Source organism: Giraffa tippelskirchi, chromosome 1 (genome assembly GCF_054371585.1).
Source record: "Giraffa tippelskirchi isolate mGirTip1 chromosome 1, T2T-mGirTip1v1.2.pri, whole genome shotgun sequence".
Taxonomy (NCBI): domain Eukaryota; kingdom Metazoa; phylum Chordata; class Mammalia; order Artiodactyla; family Giraffidae; genus Giraffa; species Giraffa tippelskirchi.
The window spans coordinates 81,138,644-81,159,758 of NC_137275.1; the positions used below are offsets into that span (position 1 = coordinate 81,138,644).

The 21,115-nt window shown below is 38.2% G+C and overlaps 1 protein-coding gene across 2 annotated transcripts in view; it reads right to left on the reverse strand.

The window, feature by feature from the left end:
- UNC5C (unc-5 netrin receptor C) overlaps nt 1-21,115 on the reverse strand; it is a 405,303-nt gene that overhangs the window by 134,024 nt on the left and 250,164 nt on the right. For both annotated transcript variants that reach the window (XM_081595521.1, XM_081595532.1), the window contains exon 3: nt 9,363-9,506. In XM_081595521.1, coding sequence (XP_081451647.1) covers nt 9,363-9,506 — 144 coding nt within the window. The remainder of the gene's footprint in view (nt 1-9,362; nt 9,507-21,115) is intronic.

Consider the following 21,115-nt stretch of genomic DNA (forward strand, 5'->3'; position numbering starts at 1 on the left):
CATCATCAATGATCACATCAGCAATAGCAGCCAAGACATTTCCTGAGGAGACACAGGGTTAGCTGACGTTCTGCCTGAATTACATTTTCCTCCCTTGAACATTCAGAATTTTGTCATTTAGTACAGCAAGGGACACTGGAAGAAACAACCCAATGAAACTGGCAGGTGCATCACCATAGGGTTCTACTTAGACAGTCATTACAGTGCCCATTTGAGTCCCTCAGAAGAAACTCCTCGCTCTCCAAAGGAAGCTATAGCACCCACTAAGGCCACCTGACACTGCCACCTGGTAAACATGTGTGATTCCAGAGCAGGCACACTGCATTCTCAGCTCATTCCTGGCCAAATCCTAACTCTTTCCTATTTCCTCTTTTCCCTCTGCTCTGATTGTCTCACAAAATTATTTTTGTATTTTATATAGTTTGAATATACAATATATATATAAGCAAACATATAAATAAAAGAATGGCTAATATTCATTTCTACTTTATAAGCTTCTTAAAATAGAGCTTTTTCATGGAAGAACTATGGCCCCATTTTTAGTACACACATATATATGTACTATATATATATATACACACACTATTTATAGTATAGTACGCGTAGTGTACACTATTCACACATAGTGAATATAGATCAAACTAGATGAGAGGTAAGTGAACTTAATTATCTCCAGCATCATGGCTATCTTTACCTGAAAAAAATTTAAACTTTAATTGCAATTGATGTGACAGCCATCTGTCACATATTACTGAGCAAAGCAACCTGGCTGACTTGAAACAGAGCAAACCAGAGAATCTGCAACCTTCCTGTAACATTAGTGAGGACATGCCTGGTAGGGATCAGCTCTGACAAGGAGAATTTGAAATTTAACTTTTCTTTTCATCATGAGGTCAATCTCTATGAGTAAATCTTTATACATTGGATGTTGTTCCTCCACTACTAACATATGAGTTCAGTTAATTATGGAAGAACAAGCAAACTGCTCTTCAGTCTTAATACATGAAGATGAAAAAGTGCTATGGGCAAATTAATGTCTTACTAGAAGAAAGGTTTGTCTTATTATTTGAAAATGTTAAACTACATTTAAAAGCTGTGAAATAAATAGCAAAGTTTATCCTGCAAAGAAAGATAAGGTTCTTATACATTTGTAATTTTTAATGTGGCAAACAGGGTTACATAAAGAGAATAGTACATATATTAATACTATTAGATACATTATATATTATAAATACATATATATGAAGTTGGCACCACACAAGAGTCATGATTTGTAATAAAGAAGCCTTTAAACTTCAGCTTCTGGGGCTTCCCTGATGGCTCAGTAGTAAAGGATCCACCTACCAATGCAGGAGACAGGGGTTTGATTCCTGATCCAGGAAGATCACACATGGCATGAAGCAACTAAACCCGGGAGCCGCAACTACTGAAGCCCTAGAGCCTGTGCTCCACAACAAGAGAAGAACTGCTGTGAGAAGTCTGCACCTCACAACTAGAGAGTAGCCCTGCTTGCAACCACTAGAGAAAAGCCAGCACAGCAACAAAGACCCAGTACAGCCAAAAATAAATTAATAAACAAATAAATTAATTAAATTAAGCTTTTAAGCAAGTCAATTTATTATAAATTGTAAATTGGCAATTTTAAATATCTATTATACTTGATATTAATGAACATATAGCAATGAAAGATAGTTTTATATCATTGTGCCTCTTTTGAGTATAACTAGAAGCTAACTTTGAATTCATTTAATTATTTGACCAAAGCAATTCATTTGTCTTTTTAAAATGTTTGAAAGTATCTTTTTACTTCATAATTAATAAAATGAAATCTAAAAGATTTGCAATAGATGACTGTAGTGGATGACATCCATTTTTAGGACTGACCCCCTCTGTTGGGAGTGTTGATGGTGAAGGCTCCCAGACTCTCCCTCCAGAAACTGCCCTCAGTTGAGACGAGCTGACTTGACCCAGGTCACACAAGTTGGGGAGGGTGAACAGAAAAGAAAGGGACCACATCCACTAACTAGTCAATGTTGGGGATAAAGGTCCACTCACTCCTGTGCCTCACGGTGGGACAACTCTGGAGGGCCACCCTAATTCCAGTGTCCCCTATGGCATCATCTTTTGTTGTACCTGAACTGCAGTTCGAGGAGCTACCACGAGTCCGAGGTAAGGGGCGGCGGCTGCACTTTGTTGGAGCAACCGTGAAGAGAGACTCTGCATCCAAGGAAAGAGAAACCCAGGTAAGACAGTGGGCAGGGAGAGAGGGGATCAGGGGGCAGACAGGCTGAAACTACAGTCACAGACAACTACCAGTCTGATCACATGGACCAAGCCTTGTCTAACTCAATAAAACTAAGCCATGCCGTGTGGGGCCACCCAAGACGGACGGGTCATGGTGGAGAGGTCTGACAGAATGTGATTCACTGGAGAAGGGAATGGGAAACCACTTCAGTATTCTTGCCTTGAGAACCCCATGAACAGTATGAAAGGCAAAAAGATAGGACACTGAAAGATGAACTCCCTACTGCCCACTATGCTACTGGAGATCAGTGGAGAAATAACTACAGAAAGAATGAAGGGATGGAGCCAAAGCAAAAACAACACTCAGTTGTGAATGGGACTGGTGATAGAAGCAAGATTCGATGCTGTAAAGAGCAATATTGCATAGGAACCTGGAATGTTAGGTCCACGAATCAGGGCAAATTAGAAGTGGTCAACAGGAGATGGCAAGAGTGAACATCGACATTCTAGGAATCAGTGAACTAAGATAGACTGGAATGGGTAAATTTAACTCAGATGACCATTATATCTACTACTGTGGGCAGGAATCCCTTAGAAGAAATGGAGTAGCCAACATGGTCAACAAAAGAGTCCGAAATGCAGTACTTGGATGCAATCTCAAAAATGACAATGATCTCTCTTCATTTTCAAGGCAAACCATTCAATATCACAGTAATCCAAGTCTATGCCCCGACCAGTAACGCCGAAGAAGCTGAAGTTGAACAGTTCTATGAAGACCTACAAGACCTTCTAGAACTAACACCCAAAAAAGATGTCCTTTTCATTATAGGGGACTGGAATGCAAAAGTAGGAAGTCAAGAAACACTTAGAATAACAGGCAAATTTGGCCTTGGAGTACAGAATGAAGCAGGGCAAAGGCTAATAGAGTTCTGCCAAGAGAATGCACTGGTCATAGCAAACAGTCTCTTCCAACAACACAAGAGAAGACTCTACACATGGACATCACCAGATGGTCAACATTGAAATCAGATTGATTATATTCTTTGCAGCCAAGATGGAAAAGCTCTATACAGTCAGCAAAAACAAGATGGGGAGCTGACTGTGGATGAGATCATGAACTCCTTATTGCCGAATTCAGACTGAAAGTGAAGAAAGTGGAGAAAACCACTAGACCATTCAGGTATGACCTAAATCAAATCCCTTATGACTATACAGTAGAAGTGAGAAATAGATTTAAAGGACTAGATCTTATAGACAGAATACCTGATGAACTATGGATGAAGGTTCATGACATGGTACAGAAGACAGGATTCAAGACCATCCCCAAGAAAAAGAAATGCAAAAAAGCAAAATGGCTGTCTGAGGAGGCCTTACAAATAGCTGTGAAAAGACAGGAAGTGAAAAGCAAAGGAGAAAAGGAAAGATATACCCATTTGAATGCAGAGTTCCAAAGAATAGCAAGGAGAGATAAGAAAGCTTTCCTCAGCGATCAGTGCAAAGAAATAGAGGAAAACAATAGAATGGGAAATATTAGAGATCTTTTCAAGAAAATTAGAGCTACCAAGGGAACATCTCATGCAAAGATGGGCTCAATAAAGGACAGAAATGGTAGGGACATAAAAGAAACAGAAGATATTAAGAAGAGGTGGTAAGAATACATAGAAGAATTATACAAAAAAGTTCTTCATGACCCAGACAATCACGATGGTGTAATCACTCACCTAGAGCCAGACATCCTGGAATGTGAAGCCAAGTGGACCTTAGGAAACATCACTACAAACAAAGCTAGTGGAGGTGATGGAGTTCCAGTTGAGCTATTTCAAATCCTGAAAGATGATGCTGTGAAAGTGCTGCACTCAATATGCCAGCAAATCTGGAAAACTTAGCAGTGGACACAGGACTGGAAAAGGTCAGTTTTCATTCCAATCCCAAAGAAAGGCAATGCCAAAGAATGCTCAAACTACCGCACAACTGCACTCATCTCACACGCTAGTAAAGTAATGCTCAAAATTCTCCAAGCCAGGCTTCAGTAATACATGAACCATGAATTTCCAGATGTTCAATCTGGTTTTAGAAAAGGCAGAGGAACCAGAGATCAAATTGCCAACATCCACTGGATCATTGAAAAAGCAAGAGAGTACCAGACAAATATTTATTTCTGCTTCATTGACTTTGCCAAAGCCTTTGACTGTGTAGATCACAATAAACTGTGGAAAATTCTGAAAGAGATGGGAATACCAGACCACTTGACCTGCCTCTTGAGAAACCTGTATGTAGGTCAGGAAGCAACAGTTAGAATTGGACATGGAACAACAGACTGGTTCTAAATAGTAAAAGGAGTACGTCAAGGCTGTATATTGTCACCCTGCTTATTTAACTTATATGCCAAGTACATCATGAGAAATGCTGGGCTGGAGGAAGCACAAGCTGGAATCAAGATTGCCAGGAAGAATATCAATAACCTCAGATATGCAGATGACACCACCCTTATGGAAGAAAGTGAAGAACTAAAGAGCCTCTTGATGAAAGTGAAAGTGGAGAGTGAAAAAGTTGGCTTAAAGCTCAACGTTCAAAAAACTAAGATCATGGCATCCCGTCCCATCACTTCATGGCAGACAGATGGGGAAACAGTGGAAACAGTGGCTGACTTTATTTTTCTGGGCTCCAAAATCCCTGCAGATGGTGACTGCAGCCATGAAATTAAAAGATGCTTACTCCTTAGAAGGAAAGTTATGACCAACCTAGACAGCATATTAAAAAGCAGAGACATTACTTTGCCAACAAAGGTCCATCTAGTCAAGGCTATGGTTTTCCAGTGGTCATGTATGGATGTGAGAGTTGGACTATAAAGAAAGCTGAGTGCTGAAGAATTGATGCTTTTGAACTGTGGTGTTGGAGAAGACCCTTGAGAGTCCCTTGGACTGCCAGGAAATCTAACCAGTCCATCCTAAAGGAGATCAGTCCTGGGTGTTCATTGGAAGGACTGATGTTGAAGCTGAAACTCCAATACTTTGGCCACCTGATGTGAAGAGCTGACTCACTGGAAAAGACCCTGATGCTGGGAAAGATTGAGGGCAGGAGGAAAAGGGGATGACAGAGGATGAGATGGCTGGATGGCATCACCGACCTGATGGACATGGGTTTTGGTGGACTTAGGGAGTTAGTGATGGACAGGGAGGCCTAGCGTGCTGCGATTAATGGGGTCGCAAAGAGTCGGACATTTCTGAGCAACTTAACTGAACTCAACTGAACTGAAGTTCAATTTCTCCCTCTGCTCAAGTCTATTCCTCCACAGATATTGTTCTAGAGAATACTCGTTAATATATTACCTGCATGCATGTCTCCATCTCAGAGTCTACTTCATAGAGAATCCACTAAGACAAAGCGAAAAATCCCTTTAGACATGCTCAGCGAGGAATGATTAATAGAGAGCAATGATGGTTGTAATGGTCTTAATTGAACAACATTTATTAAACATCTTTGATGTTCTAGGCATTGTGCTGAGCACTGAAGATATGCTGCTGCTGCTGCTGCTAAGTCGCTTCAGTTGTTTCCGACTCTGTGCTACCCCATAGACGGCCGCCCACCACGTCCCTGGGATTCTCCAGGCAAGAACACTGGAGTGGGGTGTCATTGCCTTCTCTGACTGAAGATATACCGTTAAGCAAAGCTGAATTAAGCAAAATGGATCTCAAGGAACTCACTGGCCTGAAATACAGACATTACAAGTGAATATAATTCAAAGGAGACAAGCCCTACATTAAGAGGATGGATGCACTGGTCTGAAAGGTTTGAGAAAGGAATCCCTGTCATTCTGGAGACTGATGAGGCAAGAATGACTTCATAAAGACGACTGAAAAATCCTTCAAGAAGCTCAGGCCTTCTGAATCATTCTTTCTTTCTCTCACATTCCACATCCAACCTCTCCCTTTCTCAAAAAAACAACAACAACAACAACAAAAAATACCCCACTACCTCTGCCTTTAAATAAATCTAGAATCTAGGTCTCACCGGTGCCACAGCTTCTAACCTAGGCTGTCCTAACATCTCTCACAGCTGCAGCCTCATAACTGGTCTCCCTTGCATCTACTTTTGCTTCTCACGATCTTTTCTCAACAGAGCAGTCAGGTATTCTGCTAAAATGGAAGTCAGGGCATGAACTCCTCTGCAGAAAATATTCCAAAGTTCCCATTTCATAATGAGAAACAAAGATATTACACCCAAAGTGCCTAGATCATCTCCACACTGCCCTTCCTGTCCTTACCTTTCTCAACTCATCTAGGAGACTCCTCTCCCTCACCCTCTCCCAGCTACTGTGGCCAATTCAATCTTCATGGCACCAGCAAGCATTCCTTCTTCAGGGCATTTGTACTTATGCCACTCGCTGTCCCCTCTGCCTGACTCCTCCTCTCCATTTCTTCAGAAATTGCTTCAACTGCCAACTTCTTCTGATGGCCTTCTCTGACCACCGTCCCCAGCACAGCATACCCACTTCCCCCACTATCTTTCTTCATAACACTTACCATCTGCTCTGTTATTGATTATTTACGTCATTAAGAGTGTGCCCTAATTTCCCTGGTGGTTCAGCGATAAAGAATAAGTATATGCCTTCAATGCAGGAGATGTGGGTTTGATCCCTGGGTCAGGAAGATCCCTGGAGAAGGGAATGCTAACCCATTCCAGTATTTTTGCCTGGAGAATCCCATGGACAAGAGGAGCCTGGTGGGCTACAGTCCATGGGGTCTGAAAGAGTCAGACACAACTTAGAGACTAAACAACAACAACTTGTTCACCAGACACAAGCCTACTGAGGGCAGGGATCATTACATGTTTTGATTCTGGCTCCATACCAAATACCTAAAATTATCTCAATAAGAGAGTAAATGCTTAGTAAATATTTGTTGAATAAATGAATTTTTACAAATAATGAAAGGAAGTAAGAGAAAGGTAAAGCGCTTTAGGATGAATAACAGCTCAAAACAAAGAAATGGAAGTATTTCTAATCTAGTGTGACTAGATTGGAGACATTCTTTGTGGTCAGAGCTAGAAGCTTAGGTTACATTATGTAAATAATGAAATATGGTTGTTATGGGCTGAAATGTATCCCCCACTCCAAAATTCACAAGTTGACATCCTAGAGCCCAGTATACCTCAGAAGGTATTTGGAGATATGATCTTTAAGGAAGTGATTAAGTTAAAATGAGGCCATTTGGGTGGCCTTTGCCTAATATGACTGGCATCCTTATAAGAAGAGAAATTTGGATGCAGACAGTTAAGAAGGAAGATCATGTGAAGACATGGAGAAGATGACCACCTATAAGCCAAGGAGAGGGGCTTCAGCAGAAACCAATATTGCCAGCACCTTGATCTTGGACTCCAGCTTCCAGAACTGTGAGAAAATAAATTTCTCTTGTTTAAGCCACCAGTTGGTAGAATTTTGTTACAGCAGCTCTAGTAAACAAATACAGTGATATATACCATTGTAGGAAATTTTGACTTTATCTCAGAAGCCACTATGAAATTTTAAGCAGGGATGGAGGTGAGCTGAGGTTAAGACCTGAATTTTAGGAATCTTCCAGAATCTTGCATTTGTAGTAATATTGAGGAAGGGCTGGAAAAGGTAAAAGACTAGAATCATGGAGACTAACTGATAAGTGATTGTAATGGTTGGGATTTAGATCAAGCAGAAGGGAAAGAACAGACAAGAACAGGAGTTGTGGGAAGCATCGGAGCCAAAACTGTTTGAACTTAGTGACTTCTCAGGTGGCTCAGTGGTCAAGAATCCGAATCTGCCTGCCAATGCAGGAGATGCAAGAGATAGGAGTTTGATTCCTAGGTCAAGAAGATAGCCTGGAGGAGAAAATGGGAACCCATTCCAATATTCTTGCCTGGGAAATCCCACGGACAGAGGATCCTGGTGGGCGACAATCTGAACATCTTGACTGAGCATATGACATGACTGAGCAGGCATGTACACAGTGACTTATCAGAGGTAAGTGACACTGACATCAATGCAAATTGAAATTCAGTAAACTACAGACATGCCAGGGGCTTCTCAGCTAGCCCTAGTGGTAAAGAACCTGCATGCCAATGCAGTAGATGCAAGAGATGAGAGTTTGATCTCTAGGTTGGGAAGATACCCTGGAGGAGGGCATGGTGACCCACTCCAGTATTCTTGCCTGGAGAATCCCATGGATGATGAGTCTGGTGGGCTATGGTCCATGGGGTCTCACAGAATCAGACACAGCTGAAGCAACTGAGCACACATGCTGGAACAGACATGCCAAGGAATTCAGATAGTAAAATGTACATGGGTTTCAGTGGTCTCACATTTGAGAAAATTTCTCAGTATGGAAGCTTCAGACATTAAAGCAGCATTCATGCTGTTCAAGGTGTGACTAGTACTCACTGAGAAAAGGGTCTGCAGAAAGAGCTGCAGGCAACATCTCCTCCTTGGGGATAATATGCACATTAGCATATTAAAGAATCTGGAAAGTTTTGCAGTGAAGGAACTTTTTTAACTTTGTCCAAAGAAGTATTTCCCACATTTACTGATTATGGAACCCTTTTAACCTCTCCCTGAGGTTAAAAGGGATAGTAACCCTTTTAACGTATATTAAAAATATACGTTATTAGAAACATCTAATAACATATATTAGAAATATCTCCCTGAAATGCTCTAGAAATTAACACAGTTTGGAAAATAGTGGTATGTTTTGATGCATTAGAACAGTTCTAAAATAAATAGAGAAGCTTTGCCGGGTAATTTCTATTTCTCATAGCAAAACTAGTCAACACTGTCCTAACAAATTGGCAGAATAAACTCATTAAAGGAATGTAGTTGTTTTCCTATAGCCTAATTACTATTAGATTAAAAAAGAACATTCAGTCTTTTGAAAGTATCACTAACTCTTTCACATCCCTAAAGGAAAATTACTCAGTGCCTTGAAACAAAAATGAAATGATATTCTGATGACTTAAGAGGAAAGTGTAGCTCAAATGCAGAAGTCTGGGAGCAGTTTTCAACCAGGGTTCTTTGACACCAGAGCAGGTGAGGTCAAGTTTTCCCATATTTCATTAGCTTCTGTAACCCACAATATTCCTGCATAGTGACTCACATGCGATGCGCACGTAGGCTTTCCGGCTCTTGGTGGTGCCTGCTGAGCTCCAGGCTACACACTGGCACCAGTAATCTTCAGGCCCAAAGAGTTCTTCCACTTGCTGGCGTGAAATCTCAATGCTTACTTCCCGGACAATGAGACCTGCCAAGGCAAAGGAAGATTTAAGTCAGGAGAAGACTTGTACTAACAAAATACAAAACATCATACCTAATTTTTCCCCCAGTGATCCTTCTTAATGCCATGGACCAACAAATCACATATTGCCTCTCATCTCCTCTGACTTTCTTCTAGCTCCAGTTACTTGATTCACAGCTGTCTCGTTCTCTTATTTGCTATTTGAAATCTTCTGGATTCATCAGAAGGTGAAAGTGAATTAGATCTATCCACAAAAATCCTTTCCCCTTATCGCCTAATATTCACCCACCACCAAGTTATCTTTCTCTGTGTATTCAAACATGAACTTGAATTTAACATCTTCTAAGGATTCTATCTTAATTATACAGGTTATGTGTAAGATACCCATGTGCTGTACACAGCTTTACAGTATAGGTTTACCTAATTCTTTACATAAAATGAGAGAGAATGACATAAAACAATAATCATAGGTATATAAATCATTAATATGCATATTTATATACACAAATATATATATTTAGGTTTTATTATTATATGATCTAGTACTTTATAAATATATGGTGATTTTTTAAAAAACTAAGTCATTTTAAATGGCTTTGTTTATTATTAAGGCACATTGTTTTTTTATTGAAAGAAATATTAGCCTTAGTTAACAAACCTCTGCTGTTCTAGCCAGAGAATGAATGACTTTAAAGTTTTCATGAACTTTTGAAAGCCCAAATGTTTCTCTTTAATAACAATGTAACCGAAATCCTATTAAAAATAAAGTGAATTCCAGTTAAATGCTCAAATAATTGGAATTTATTTCACAGCATTATATAATCCTAAAATAATAAAACTTGAACTTGAGTCTGGGATCATCATTTTAGGGGTATTTACCTTGTGATACCAAAGTCTAGTTCAGAGATTCATCCTGAAATATGCCTCTTTGCATGGAGCAAGAAAAATTAATCTGAACAATATATGTGGGCAAATGCCAGTTCTTTTGCACACACTTCTAGCATGGAGTATCTTTTGAGAGAACTGGAAGGGACACCCTTTAGGGGGTAGGAGCATAAATGATGTATGAGCATCATGTATGAGCACAGTAAGAAAAATTAATTATGTTACTTTGTATTGTTTATTCATTCATTCATTCATGGACGAAATATCTATCAAGCATCAATTATGTAGAAAATATTGCACTGGGTACTTATGAAATTCTGACGAGTAAGATAGTCATTGCCCTTAATGAATCTTTATTTTTGTGAGGAGGGCAAGTATTAACTAGAATTATAATAAATATATAAATTTATTATTTAATTACAATTGTGGTCAATGCTGCAAAGAAGTATAGAAGTAATGAGAATGAATAACAAGGAGACTCAACTTAGTATGAAGGATCCTGCATGAGTTAGACTGATTGTATCATATGGGGAGAGGGACAGGACACATGGTAAGAAGAGGAAAGGGAAGGAGGAGACTGGGAACCCAGGAGAAGATACCTGAGCAATAGACACAGAGAATACTAGCATGAAATGAACCTAGAGACAAGAAAGTGACCTATGTATATACATTCTGGTAAACCTGCAGTTCTCAAAGTATGGCCCACAGAACAACTTTATCAACATCACTTGGGAACTTGTTGAAAATGCAAATTCCTGGGCTCCACTCCAGACTTAGTGAAAAAGAAAAATTGAGTCCAGCCCAGCAATATTTTAACAAGTCCTCCAAGAATTCTGATGCATGCTATAGTTTGAGAACCACTGTTGTACATCATGTTTAGGATTTGGGATTTCTTTCTGAAAGTCAAGTGTTTTAAGAAGATGACATAATCAGATGAGAATAAAAAATGCATGCATATATAAACATATAAATGAAATGACATATGATACAATGACACGTATAGGATATAGAGTTTAAGTAGCTCATAAAAGTTATGATTTCTTAAAATGTTTGACCATGACTTCTTGGTATAAGTAACATGAAAGAGGTGTCATCTGGAGATTCTAACAGAGTGTTTCAGTACTTACCCTAAAATCTAGGACATTCTCATATGGATAAAAACACTCAGGGAAATTAACCACACCCCAACAACAGCAAATGCTGATTCATTAGAGGATAGATAATTCTTCCTGTCACAAGTGGATGAGAGTTGAGTCACAGAAACAACTAAGTCTTTAAGTCCAACTCATGAGTCCCTGAACTGGAATGAAGCCCAGGAAAGTGGGTTTTATAAGCCCAAGGCAGGGCAAGGTCCTAGTGGGGTGACTCTATTTTCAAACTTTTATTAAATATATTTAATGTTACCTTAAAATTTTGGAAATTAGTAACGCTTTTATGTTTAAATGGTGAGCAGCTTAAAAATAATTTTCAAGGAACTGGCATATCCCAATCCTTGAAAAGATTACTGTATTATTTTAGCCAATGTCCAACTAATAAAACAAATCACAGTGAAAAACCAACTCATGAACAAACAGCACCACTTTCCTTCCTCTTTCCTGGTCTTTGCTTAGGCCTTTCATTTTCTCATCTCATTGTAATTATTCTCATTTTTCTGATGTCTAGAAACCCGTACAAAGATGGAGCAGTCTTCTCTCCTTTCCTGCCACCTTTTTAACTCCACTCTGGTGTTTAATACTTTTGCCTGTTTTATTTGTTTGTACCTTTTCTGTTCATGTAGAAAGTCAGTTACTGGAAAAGAAACACTTCCTCTAAAGGTTGCTGCAGTAAATTTACAGTCACCAAAGGGCTGATAAACCTGCAGTGTTTAGTTCCTTAGGATTATAATGGCTCTTTCCAAAATGTAGAGAGCAGCAGCAAAACAGGCTCAGGATATTAAAACCACACACAAATATTTTGTGTCCCAAGATGATAACTTCAGGTTTCACTCCCCTCTTTCACTTAAAGCAATCAAAGGAAACCTAATTAAAAGCTAGGGAAATTTCACGAGGGCTTACTGTATCCTTTTGCCCAAAGAGGCTCATGGATGTTTCTATTAACCACAAATCTAAATCCTTTTATGAAGCCACAGACCTACCCTCCTGCTACAGGGATTATTCACAGTATGAATGTTCTGAATTGTGTGGCCCAGGCTCCCCATGTGCCCGGGAGTCAAGCACACACTGATTTTTGTCTTCAGCTTCACAGATGCTCCATTCAGCAGGAGATAGATTAATTACAGTTGGGTACACTGGCCCTGCCACAGGCCCAAAACTTATATTCCAACTTTTGGTCAGCACCACCAGAAAAAGAAAAAAAACTGAAGCATAAAGTATCTAAACACTAACATTTTAGAATTCTCTAGAACTAGCTGCATTATTCAGAGTCTGAGTTACTGGGTTACATATCATCTTTTTATTATCATAGGTAAGTTTATTATCTATGACATTTTGCTCATCAAACCAGAGACTAGTGGTTTGCGTAAAAGTAGGTAATGTCCTTTCTCTTTGAAAGTGAAATTTCAAATCTGCTTGAAGTCTTGAGATGGAAAAAGCAAGCTGCCTTGAAATTTGAAATGCCATCAGCATTACTTCCAAGGCAGGTTGCTTTGAAGAGCATTTGGGAACTTGAAATTTGTTTCAGGTTATTTAAGGGTGGGGAGAAATGCTTCGGTCTACAGGATTTACTCAAATACAAATGTGTATGTTCCATCCTGTCTGATAACATCAAAGATTTCCCATCACTGTTCATCCTTTAATAGTGGCATCTCAAGGATGCATGCTGTTTGAAGTTTGCAGTGATTTGCTTTTATAACGGGAATCATTGTGGTTTGGGAGCCAGAGTGTAGAAAAGTAATTAGGATACTATACCAAGAAGTCTTATAATGAGCACGAATATGTACTTGTTAATAGGGAGTTTCAAATGACTTTAGAAATTCAGATATAAATGCAACCCTCTGATTGGAACTTTATGAGGCTATACATGAATATACCAATAAAATCTGGTACTTGACATTTATTCCTTATCTCTAGCATAATTTTCACTTCTAATCGTGGTCAAGCATCACTAACAGTGTTTTTCTAGAGATTATTATAAAGTGATCAAAATATGTGATTAATGCTGCTGTAAAATTATTTAAAGCAATATCCACATTTCCCCAGAAATATAATCTGCAGTGTTGTCAACAAATAGTAAAAGTTCACTAATGTCAAAAATTAACTGTTAAGTTCCAGAAATGTAAAGATGGATCAAGTATCATATCCAAGCTTGTGTTATTCATTTATCATGTTTATTAGGTGATACTCAAGTTATGCATCATCTTAAAAATTTTTTTAAATGTGTTCATCAAATCTGCATCTTTTAATACCCCATGCATGTTTCACTAAAAAGCATCTTCACCTCATGTTAGTCTTAGGTGTTTTGTGTGCCCCAGTTGTATTTTTCATTCCTCTCAATTACTTAATCTTGCATATGCAAAGGGAAGTTTGGGGACACTTTGTTGGGTAGACCTAGCAATTCTATTTCTTCCAGCACTCTCCCTATGGGAAGAAGAGCTACAGAGGTCACTCTACCAAATTTCATCAGAATATATTCACAGTTAGGACATGGTGGTGGGAAATGTACAAAGCTGCAGGTCAGGATGTTCTGGAATACACTACAACATTTTATTGAATTAGCATGTTTCTCTTTTTCATGCTTTCTCCTAGAGTTCAATCCTATTAGTTTTCACCAATATCTAAAATATGAAACATATCAGGTTGAGATGTCTTAATATAAATTTAATCACACAGAATGCTATCATTATTTAAAGGATGTCATACCATAAAAATTGAAAATTATTTTAGTAACTTATAACTCTCACTAAAATAATAAATATGATAACTTGTAAGGCAGAAATTTATAGTTAAAACATTGCTCTTTGTTACACGAAGTCATTTGACAATCTTTAAAATACATCAGTAAAAGCAGACACTGTAAATGCATAATTTACCAATTTCTCTATGAAATATCTCCCTTGAATTTTTAATATATAATATATAAACAGGCCACCTAAGTAACTAAAATTACTTTGTGTAATTGGGAATTGCAATTTACTAGTGTATTAGATTTATTATGAGTATATTTTGTTAAACTTACATTTACTGTCTTTGTGATATAGATGAATTTTCCTAAAAGTTAAGGAATAACATGGCTGAGACTGAGTGGTTCAAGAGATTTTCTTGGAAGAATTTTGTTCTTTTATATAATAGTTTGACTTGATTCCCTTGTATGTGATAGTTTCTAGTCATTTGGTTCTGTGTGGCATTCTGTGTCCAATGAGGGTCTGTGTTTTATTTTGTTATATTTTTGTTTTGTCTAGAGCTGAGAAAAAATATGCATTGGATTATGAATCTGGAGTGGGGAGATGTCTAGTAGTTCTAGAAAGCTATTAGGTTGGTGCAAGAGTAATTGCAGTTTTGCATTGTTGAACTTTGCCATTTGATATTGGAATACATTCCTAAATAAATGTGGTTATGTTATACATCATTTTAATGTGCATTTATCACTTTTTATGTTTTTTTGCTAATGACATTAAACGTGTATTTTATATTTATTTTAGACTATGGAAATGATATTAGACAAAAAGCAAATTCAAGTGATTTTCTTATTGCTCAAAATGGTTCATGAAGCAGCAGAGACAACTTGTACAATCAACAGTGCATCTGGTCCAGGAACTGCTAACGAACGTACAGTGCAGTGGTGGTTCCAGAAGTTTCTCAAAGGAGATGAGAGCCTTGAAGATGAGAAGTGGAGTGACTGGCCATTCGGAGTTAACAATGACCAACCAAGAGCATCATCAAAGCTGATCTTCTTACAACTACACAAGAAGGTGCCGAAGAATCCAACGTCGACCATGTTATGGTTGTTTAGCATTTGAAGCAAATTGGAAAGGTGAAAAAGCTTGATAAGTGGGTGCCTCATGAGTTGACCACAAATCAAAAAAATTTTCATTTTGAATTGCTGTCTTTTCTTATTCTACGCAACAATAACGAACCATTTCTCCATCAGATTATGACATGTGACAAAAGGTAGATTTTATATGACACTGGCAATGATCAGCTCAGTGCTTGCAGCGAGATGAAGTTCCAAAGCACTTCGCAAATCAAACTTGCACCAAAAAACGGGCATGGTCACTCTTTGGTGGTCTGCTGTCCATCTGATCCATTATAGCTTTCTGAATCTCAGAGAAACTAGTATATCTGAGAAGTACACTTAACAAATTGATATGCACTGAAAACTGTTAATTCCTGCCGATGGCACTGGTCAACAGAAAGGGCCCAATTCTTCTCTCCAACAACACCCAACCACATGTCGCACAACCAACACTTCAAAAGTTGAATGAACTGGACTACAAAGTTTTGCCTTATCTGTCATATTCATCTGACCTTTCCCAAACTGATTACCATATCTTCAAGCATCTCGACAACGTTTTACAGGGAAAATGCTTCCATAACCAGCAGGAGGCAGAAGATGCTTTCCAACAGTTTGCCTAAACCTGGGGCATGGATTTTTACATGACAGGAATAAACTTATTTCTCACTGGCAAAAATGTGTTGAATCTAATGGTTCCTATTTTGATTAATAAAGATGTGTTTAAGCCTAGGTTGTAATGATTTAAAATTACGGTCCAAAACTGTAATTACGTTTGCATCAACCTAATATATGTCAACCACAGATAAATGCAATCTTCCTTTCTGAAACCTGAAATTTTAATTACCAGATGCTATTAAAAGAGAGTGACATATGACTTACATCGACAACGCTAACACTGTTTTTCCCTTTTCTTTGCAGGAGTGTCAGGATTAGATGTCATAACATCCTTGTAAGAAGAACCAGTGCTCCTACCTTTTAAAAAAATGTAGTTAATTTATTTTACTTTTGGTTGTGTTGAGTCTTTGTTGCTTCTCAGGCTTTGGTGGCTTCTCTTTTCATAGAGCATGGAGAATGGAGCTCAAGGGCTCAATATCTGTGGTGCCAGGGCTTAGCTGTCTTGCCACGTGTGGAATCTTCCACATGGGATTGAACTCATGTCCCCTACATTGGCAGACAGATTCTTAACCACTGGACCACCAGGGAAGTTCAGTGCTCCTACTTTTGATTTGACTTTCTCACCATCATCAAACTTAGGGCTGCAAGTATGAAGGATAATTGGAGTGGTGGGTATATAAAATATTTTATCTTACTTATAGAGTTGTATAAATGAGTTGACAGAAGTTAATCCTACCAGTTTTGGCCCATCATTTAATTCTTATTCCTAACTTTGGTGATGAAAGACCTATTGAAACTCTGTTTCAAGTAGCCTTTCTGAGACCAAAATGGGAACTAAAAGGCTTGCTGTAATTAACCTCTTCTTGTATGTCAATGTTCTTTAGAATATAAAGAAGCAATTCTGTGAGAACATGATACAGCAATCTGTTTAACCTGGAAAGACACAAAGCACATTCTACCGAGATAGCAAATACATTATTCATCTAAATATTTTTCCTAAAACATCAAACTTTATATATATTTGAATATATATTCAACATTTTTCTTTAAAAGCATAATTGTTAATAATTATCTAAATCTAACTACATGTATTCCTTTCTGTCCCAATTTCAGGAAGTTCATTAGTAATTTCAATAGAAATAATTTTAACAAAATTTTTAGAAAAAGATTTCTGTCAATAATGGTGGGGAATAATGAGTCATTGGAGATTAGTTAACTGTGGAGTTATGAATAATAGACCTTATTATACTTTCATCCAGTCCTTCATGCAATAGGTATTTGTTGAGACTCTATTATACGCTAAGGACACAATGGTAGAGAAGATCAATAAGGACTCTGTCCTCCTATGGGTTGCGTTCTACTGTGGAGATTGTTCTTGAGCACCTGTTTTATGCATAGTAGTTTCCAAGATGGGCATGGAGAAGAAATGCTTATGGACTCTGCTTTCAGAAGCTTACTGTCTAATACGAGAGATAAAAATAATAGTTTACTGAGTAAAGGGACTCTCTCAAATGCATTGTATATCCATCAGTATAGTAATTGGCACAAATATTTGTCTAGTTAATGTATGTGAAATGAATGAATGATTTGTGTGTTATAGCTATAATTTAAGTAGTGTTAAATCCTAGGAATAAGTAAGTTTAATTGTAACTCAGAACAGTAAAGGTAACTAGTATTTAATGAGCATCTACCATGGATCTCAGTCAAGCTGCATAATAATTCTTGGGATTAATATTGTTAAACCTATAACATGGGTAAGGTATGGAGGTCAGAATTTAAACAACTGTTCACACAGCCAATAATTACTGAAATCAGGATTCAGAACCACAGTTGTCTGAACCCAAAGTCACAATTCCTTTCACTACAACAGTATCCTCAACTGTGCCTAGAAAAAGTGGTTTCTGCTCAAACGAGTTTGGGAATTTCTGCTTAATACAACATTCTCTTAGAAACTTGGAATGCCACTAGTATACAAAAGGCATTGGTCAGAAGTTCTGCCATAAAGAAGTGGGTTTAATTTGGACTGCCAACATTCTCCTCAGGCTTCCCTGGTAGCTCAAATGGTAAAGAATCTGCCTGCAAGAAGAGACACGGGTTCGATCCCTGGGTCAGGAAGATACTCTGAAGAAGGGAATGGCAACCCACTCCAGTATTCTTGCCTGGAGAATTCCATGGACAGAGGAGCCTGTCTGGCTACAATCCATGGGATCACAAAGAGTTGGACACAACTGAGCAACTAACACTTACTTACTTACTTAACATTCCCCCCTAATTTATTAAACCATAGAACCCTATAGTCAATGTAAACAAAGAACCATTTCAGCATGGCTTTCAATGTGGTTTTGCTTAGCATTCTCCAGATGTTGATATATTGAATAAAAGTAGTCCATTGTTTGGAAAATTCCAAAAACCCCATAAAGAAAGCTACAGTGAAATAGTTTTAGAAGGAGAGATCAAGGGAAACCTGGGGAATAGAATATTTGAATTTGATGTTGAAGCATGGTTTGGGTTTAAAAATTTAGAGATGAATCAAAGATACTTGAAGAGGAGAGAACAGCAAGAAGCCAAAGGGCAGAGAAGAAAAAACATAGAAACCACAGTGTAGAATAGTTTACATGAATTAAGTAAAGAAATAAGACCAGAAGAGAGATTCCTGGAGAGCCATATATGGCAGCTAGAGAAGACTATTTTATGGAGAAGGAGCCTGTGAAAATTGTACAGTGGTGAATGACATTTTAAAAATGACATCTGCCTTAGAGAGATTAAATGGCTTTATTAATAAAGAAAACTAATCTGATTTACTTAAATTGAATTTTCATAATGTTAATTTTAATTATTATTACAAAATTTGTTTTCAGAACTATGATCTTACATCAAGTCATTAATCCTGTGTTAAAAGCAATATTCTTGGTGACCCTCTGAAAACAGCCTGACAATAAAAATCAGGTACATATATTCAGAATAATAATCAGTCCTACTGTCAGTCTTTCATTTGTTTTCTTATCTCAAATGATTTAGAAACTTGCATTAAGAACTATCACCTCTGGAGTGATCACCACTTGTAATAGTTCACATGTAGGTTACTGGAGATAGCTACTTATTTATTTTAAAAGCAGTGCATTTATTTTCTTAAAAAAATCTTTAAAATCAAATTAAAAATGCTCACTTTTTTTGGAAAAATTCAACTCATGCAGGACAATTATTATTACAACTGAAGGGTTAGTCAAATACTCGTCTGTTCTAAGTCGCTTCAGTCGTGTCTTGACTCTTTGCAACTCCATGGACTATAGCTCCTCTGTCCATGCAATTTTCTAAGCAAGAATCCTAAAGTGGGTTGCCATTTTCCTCCCCCAGGGGATCTTCCCAACCCAGGGATCGAACTTGTATCTCAAGTCTCCTGAACTGGCAGGCAGGTTCTTTACAACTAGCGCCATCTGGGAAGCCCTTTTAGACATTTTTTTTTTTTTTTTAATACTTGTCTAATACACAGCCACATAGTGATTTATTTAGTTAAGAGAATAAATTCCTGCTCAGTATTTACTATTTGACTTTTGGAAAATCTTAAATTCATCAAGCCTTGGTTTCCTAACTTGTAAAATTAAGTTAAGAATTTATTTGTTTCATTGGGTTGTGAGAAAAGAAATGGAATAACAGCTACAAAAGTTCTTGAAATCAATAAAATTCTTTTAAAGTATAAAACAATAACAACTGAGAATAAAACTATGTTTTATTAACAAAATTATCATTGGAAGTACTAACATAGTCTTAAGAGAGGGGAAGAACACCCTAACTTGAAATTGTGTTAGTTGCAAACCCAGATGAGAAAGACATGGCTGGTTTGGAAAATTTTCAACAGAGTTGGGAGAGTTCAGTCTGGGTAGGGATGTCAACTGTCCAGGACAATGTAGATATGGCTATGATTATTTAGAAATGGAATTTGAACAATAGGAATAAGTTCTAGTGATTGGCCTTTAAGTTCCCTGTCCTTCAGCCCAGTCACCTAGGACTTTACTCACTCCCAAGGTCCCTATTATATCAGAGCACAGATAGAGTGGAGCTACCCTGATGGGTAAGTGAAGAGTCTACTGGTTTCTGTAACCAAGGAACCTGCATAGCTCACCCATTAGGCATTACTTACATCCCTAACCTACCACCAGGTGAAACAAGGACACTAAGCAACCAAATGGAAATAACTAACTAGGCTGCTGCTGCTGCTGCTAAGTCGCTTCAGTTGTGTCCGACTCTGTGCAACCCCAGAGACAGCAGCCTACTGGGCTCCTCTGTCCATGGGATTCTCCAGGCAAGAACACTGGGGTGGGTTGCCATTTCCCTCTCCAATATATGAAAGTGGAAAGTGAAAATGAAGTCGCTCAGTCCTGTCCGACTCTTCGCAACCCTATCGACTGAAGCCTACCAGGCTCCTCCGTCCATGGGATTTCCCAGGCAAGAGTACTGGAGTGGGATGCCATTGCCTTCTCCACTAACTAGGCTAGTTCTGACTAATTTGGGGCAGAATAAGTAAACATTCACTGTTTAGAGAAGACTTAAAATTGATGAACTTAATTACATCTTCTAGAGTCTTTCATCACTTTCCAACTGGGATGTGAGTTCCATCAGGGTAGAAATTTTTGTTTGCTACCTGATGTTGCTGTGGTCTAGAATAATCCTTGACACACATTGTAGGTATGCAATAAATACTTGTTGAATTAATGAAAGAATATTTCCCCCAGGACACTATGATATACTTATTTAAAAGATATGTTATTGTGTCCCCTTATATCTTAGAGGAAAGGAACTTTCAGTCATGGTGGCAGTTGTACCTCCTATCCTAGCCAGAAAGACATACTCAGACACAACGTTGATTTAAATTTTGAATGTTCTTTGGTAATTGCACTAACAATGGGGAACAAAAGTAGGGTTATTGTAATGCTTTTTAGAGCCTCCAAAGTTGTTGAGCCTCCAGTAAGAGCTGAGTAAATACAAATCAAGCACCAATGAGATGGGCTTCCCAGGCGGCTCAGTGGGTAAAGAATCCACCTGCCACTGTAGGAGACGTGGGTTAGATCCCTGGGTCAGGAAGATCCTCTGGAGGAGGGCATGGCAATCCACTCTGGTATTCTTGCCTGGAGAATCTCATGAACAGAGAAGCCTGGTGGGTTACACTC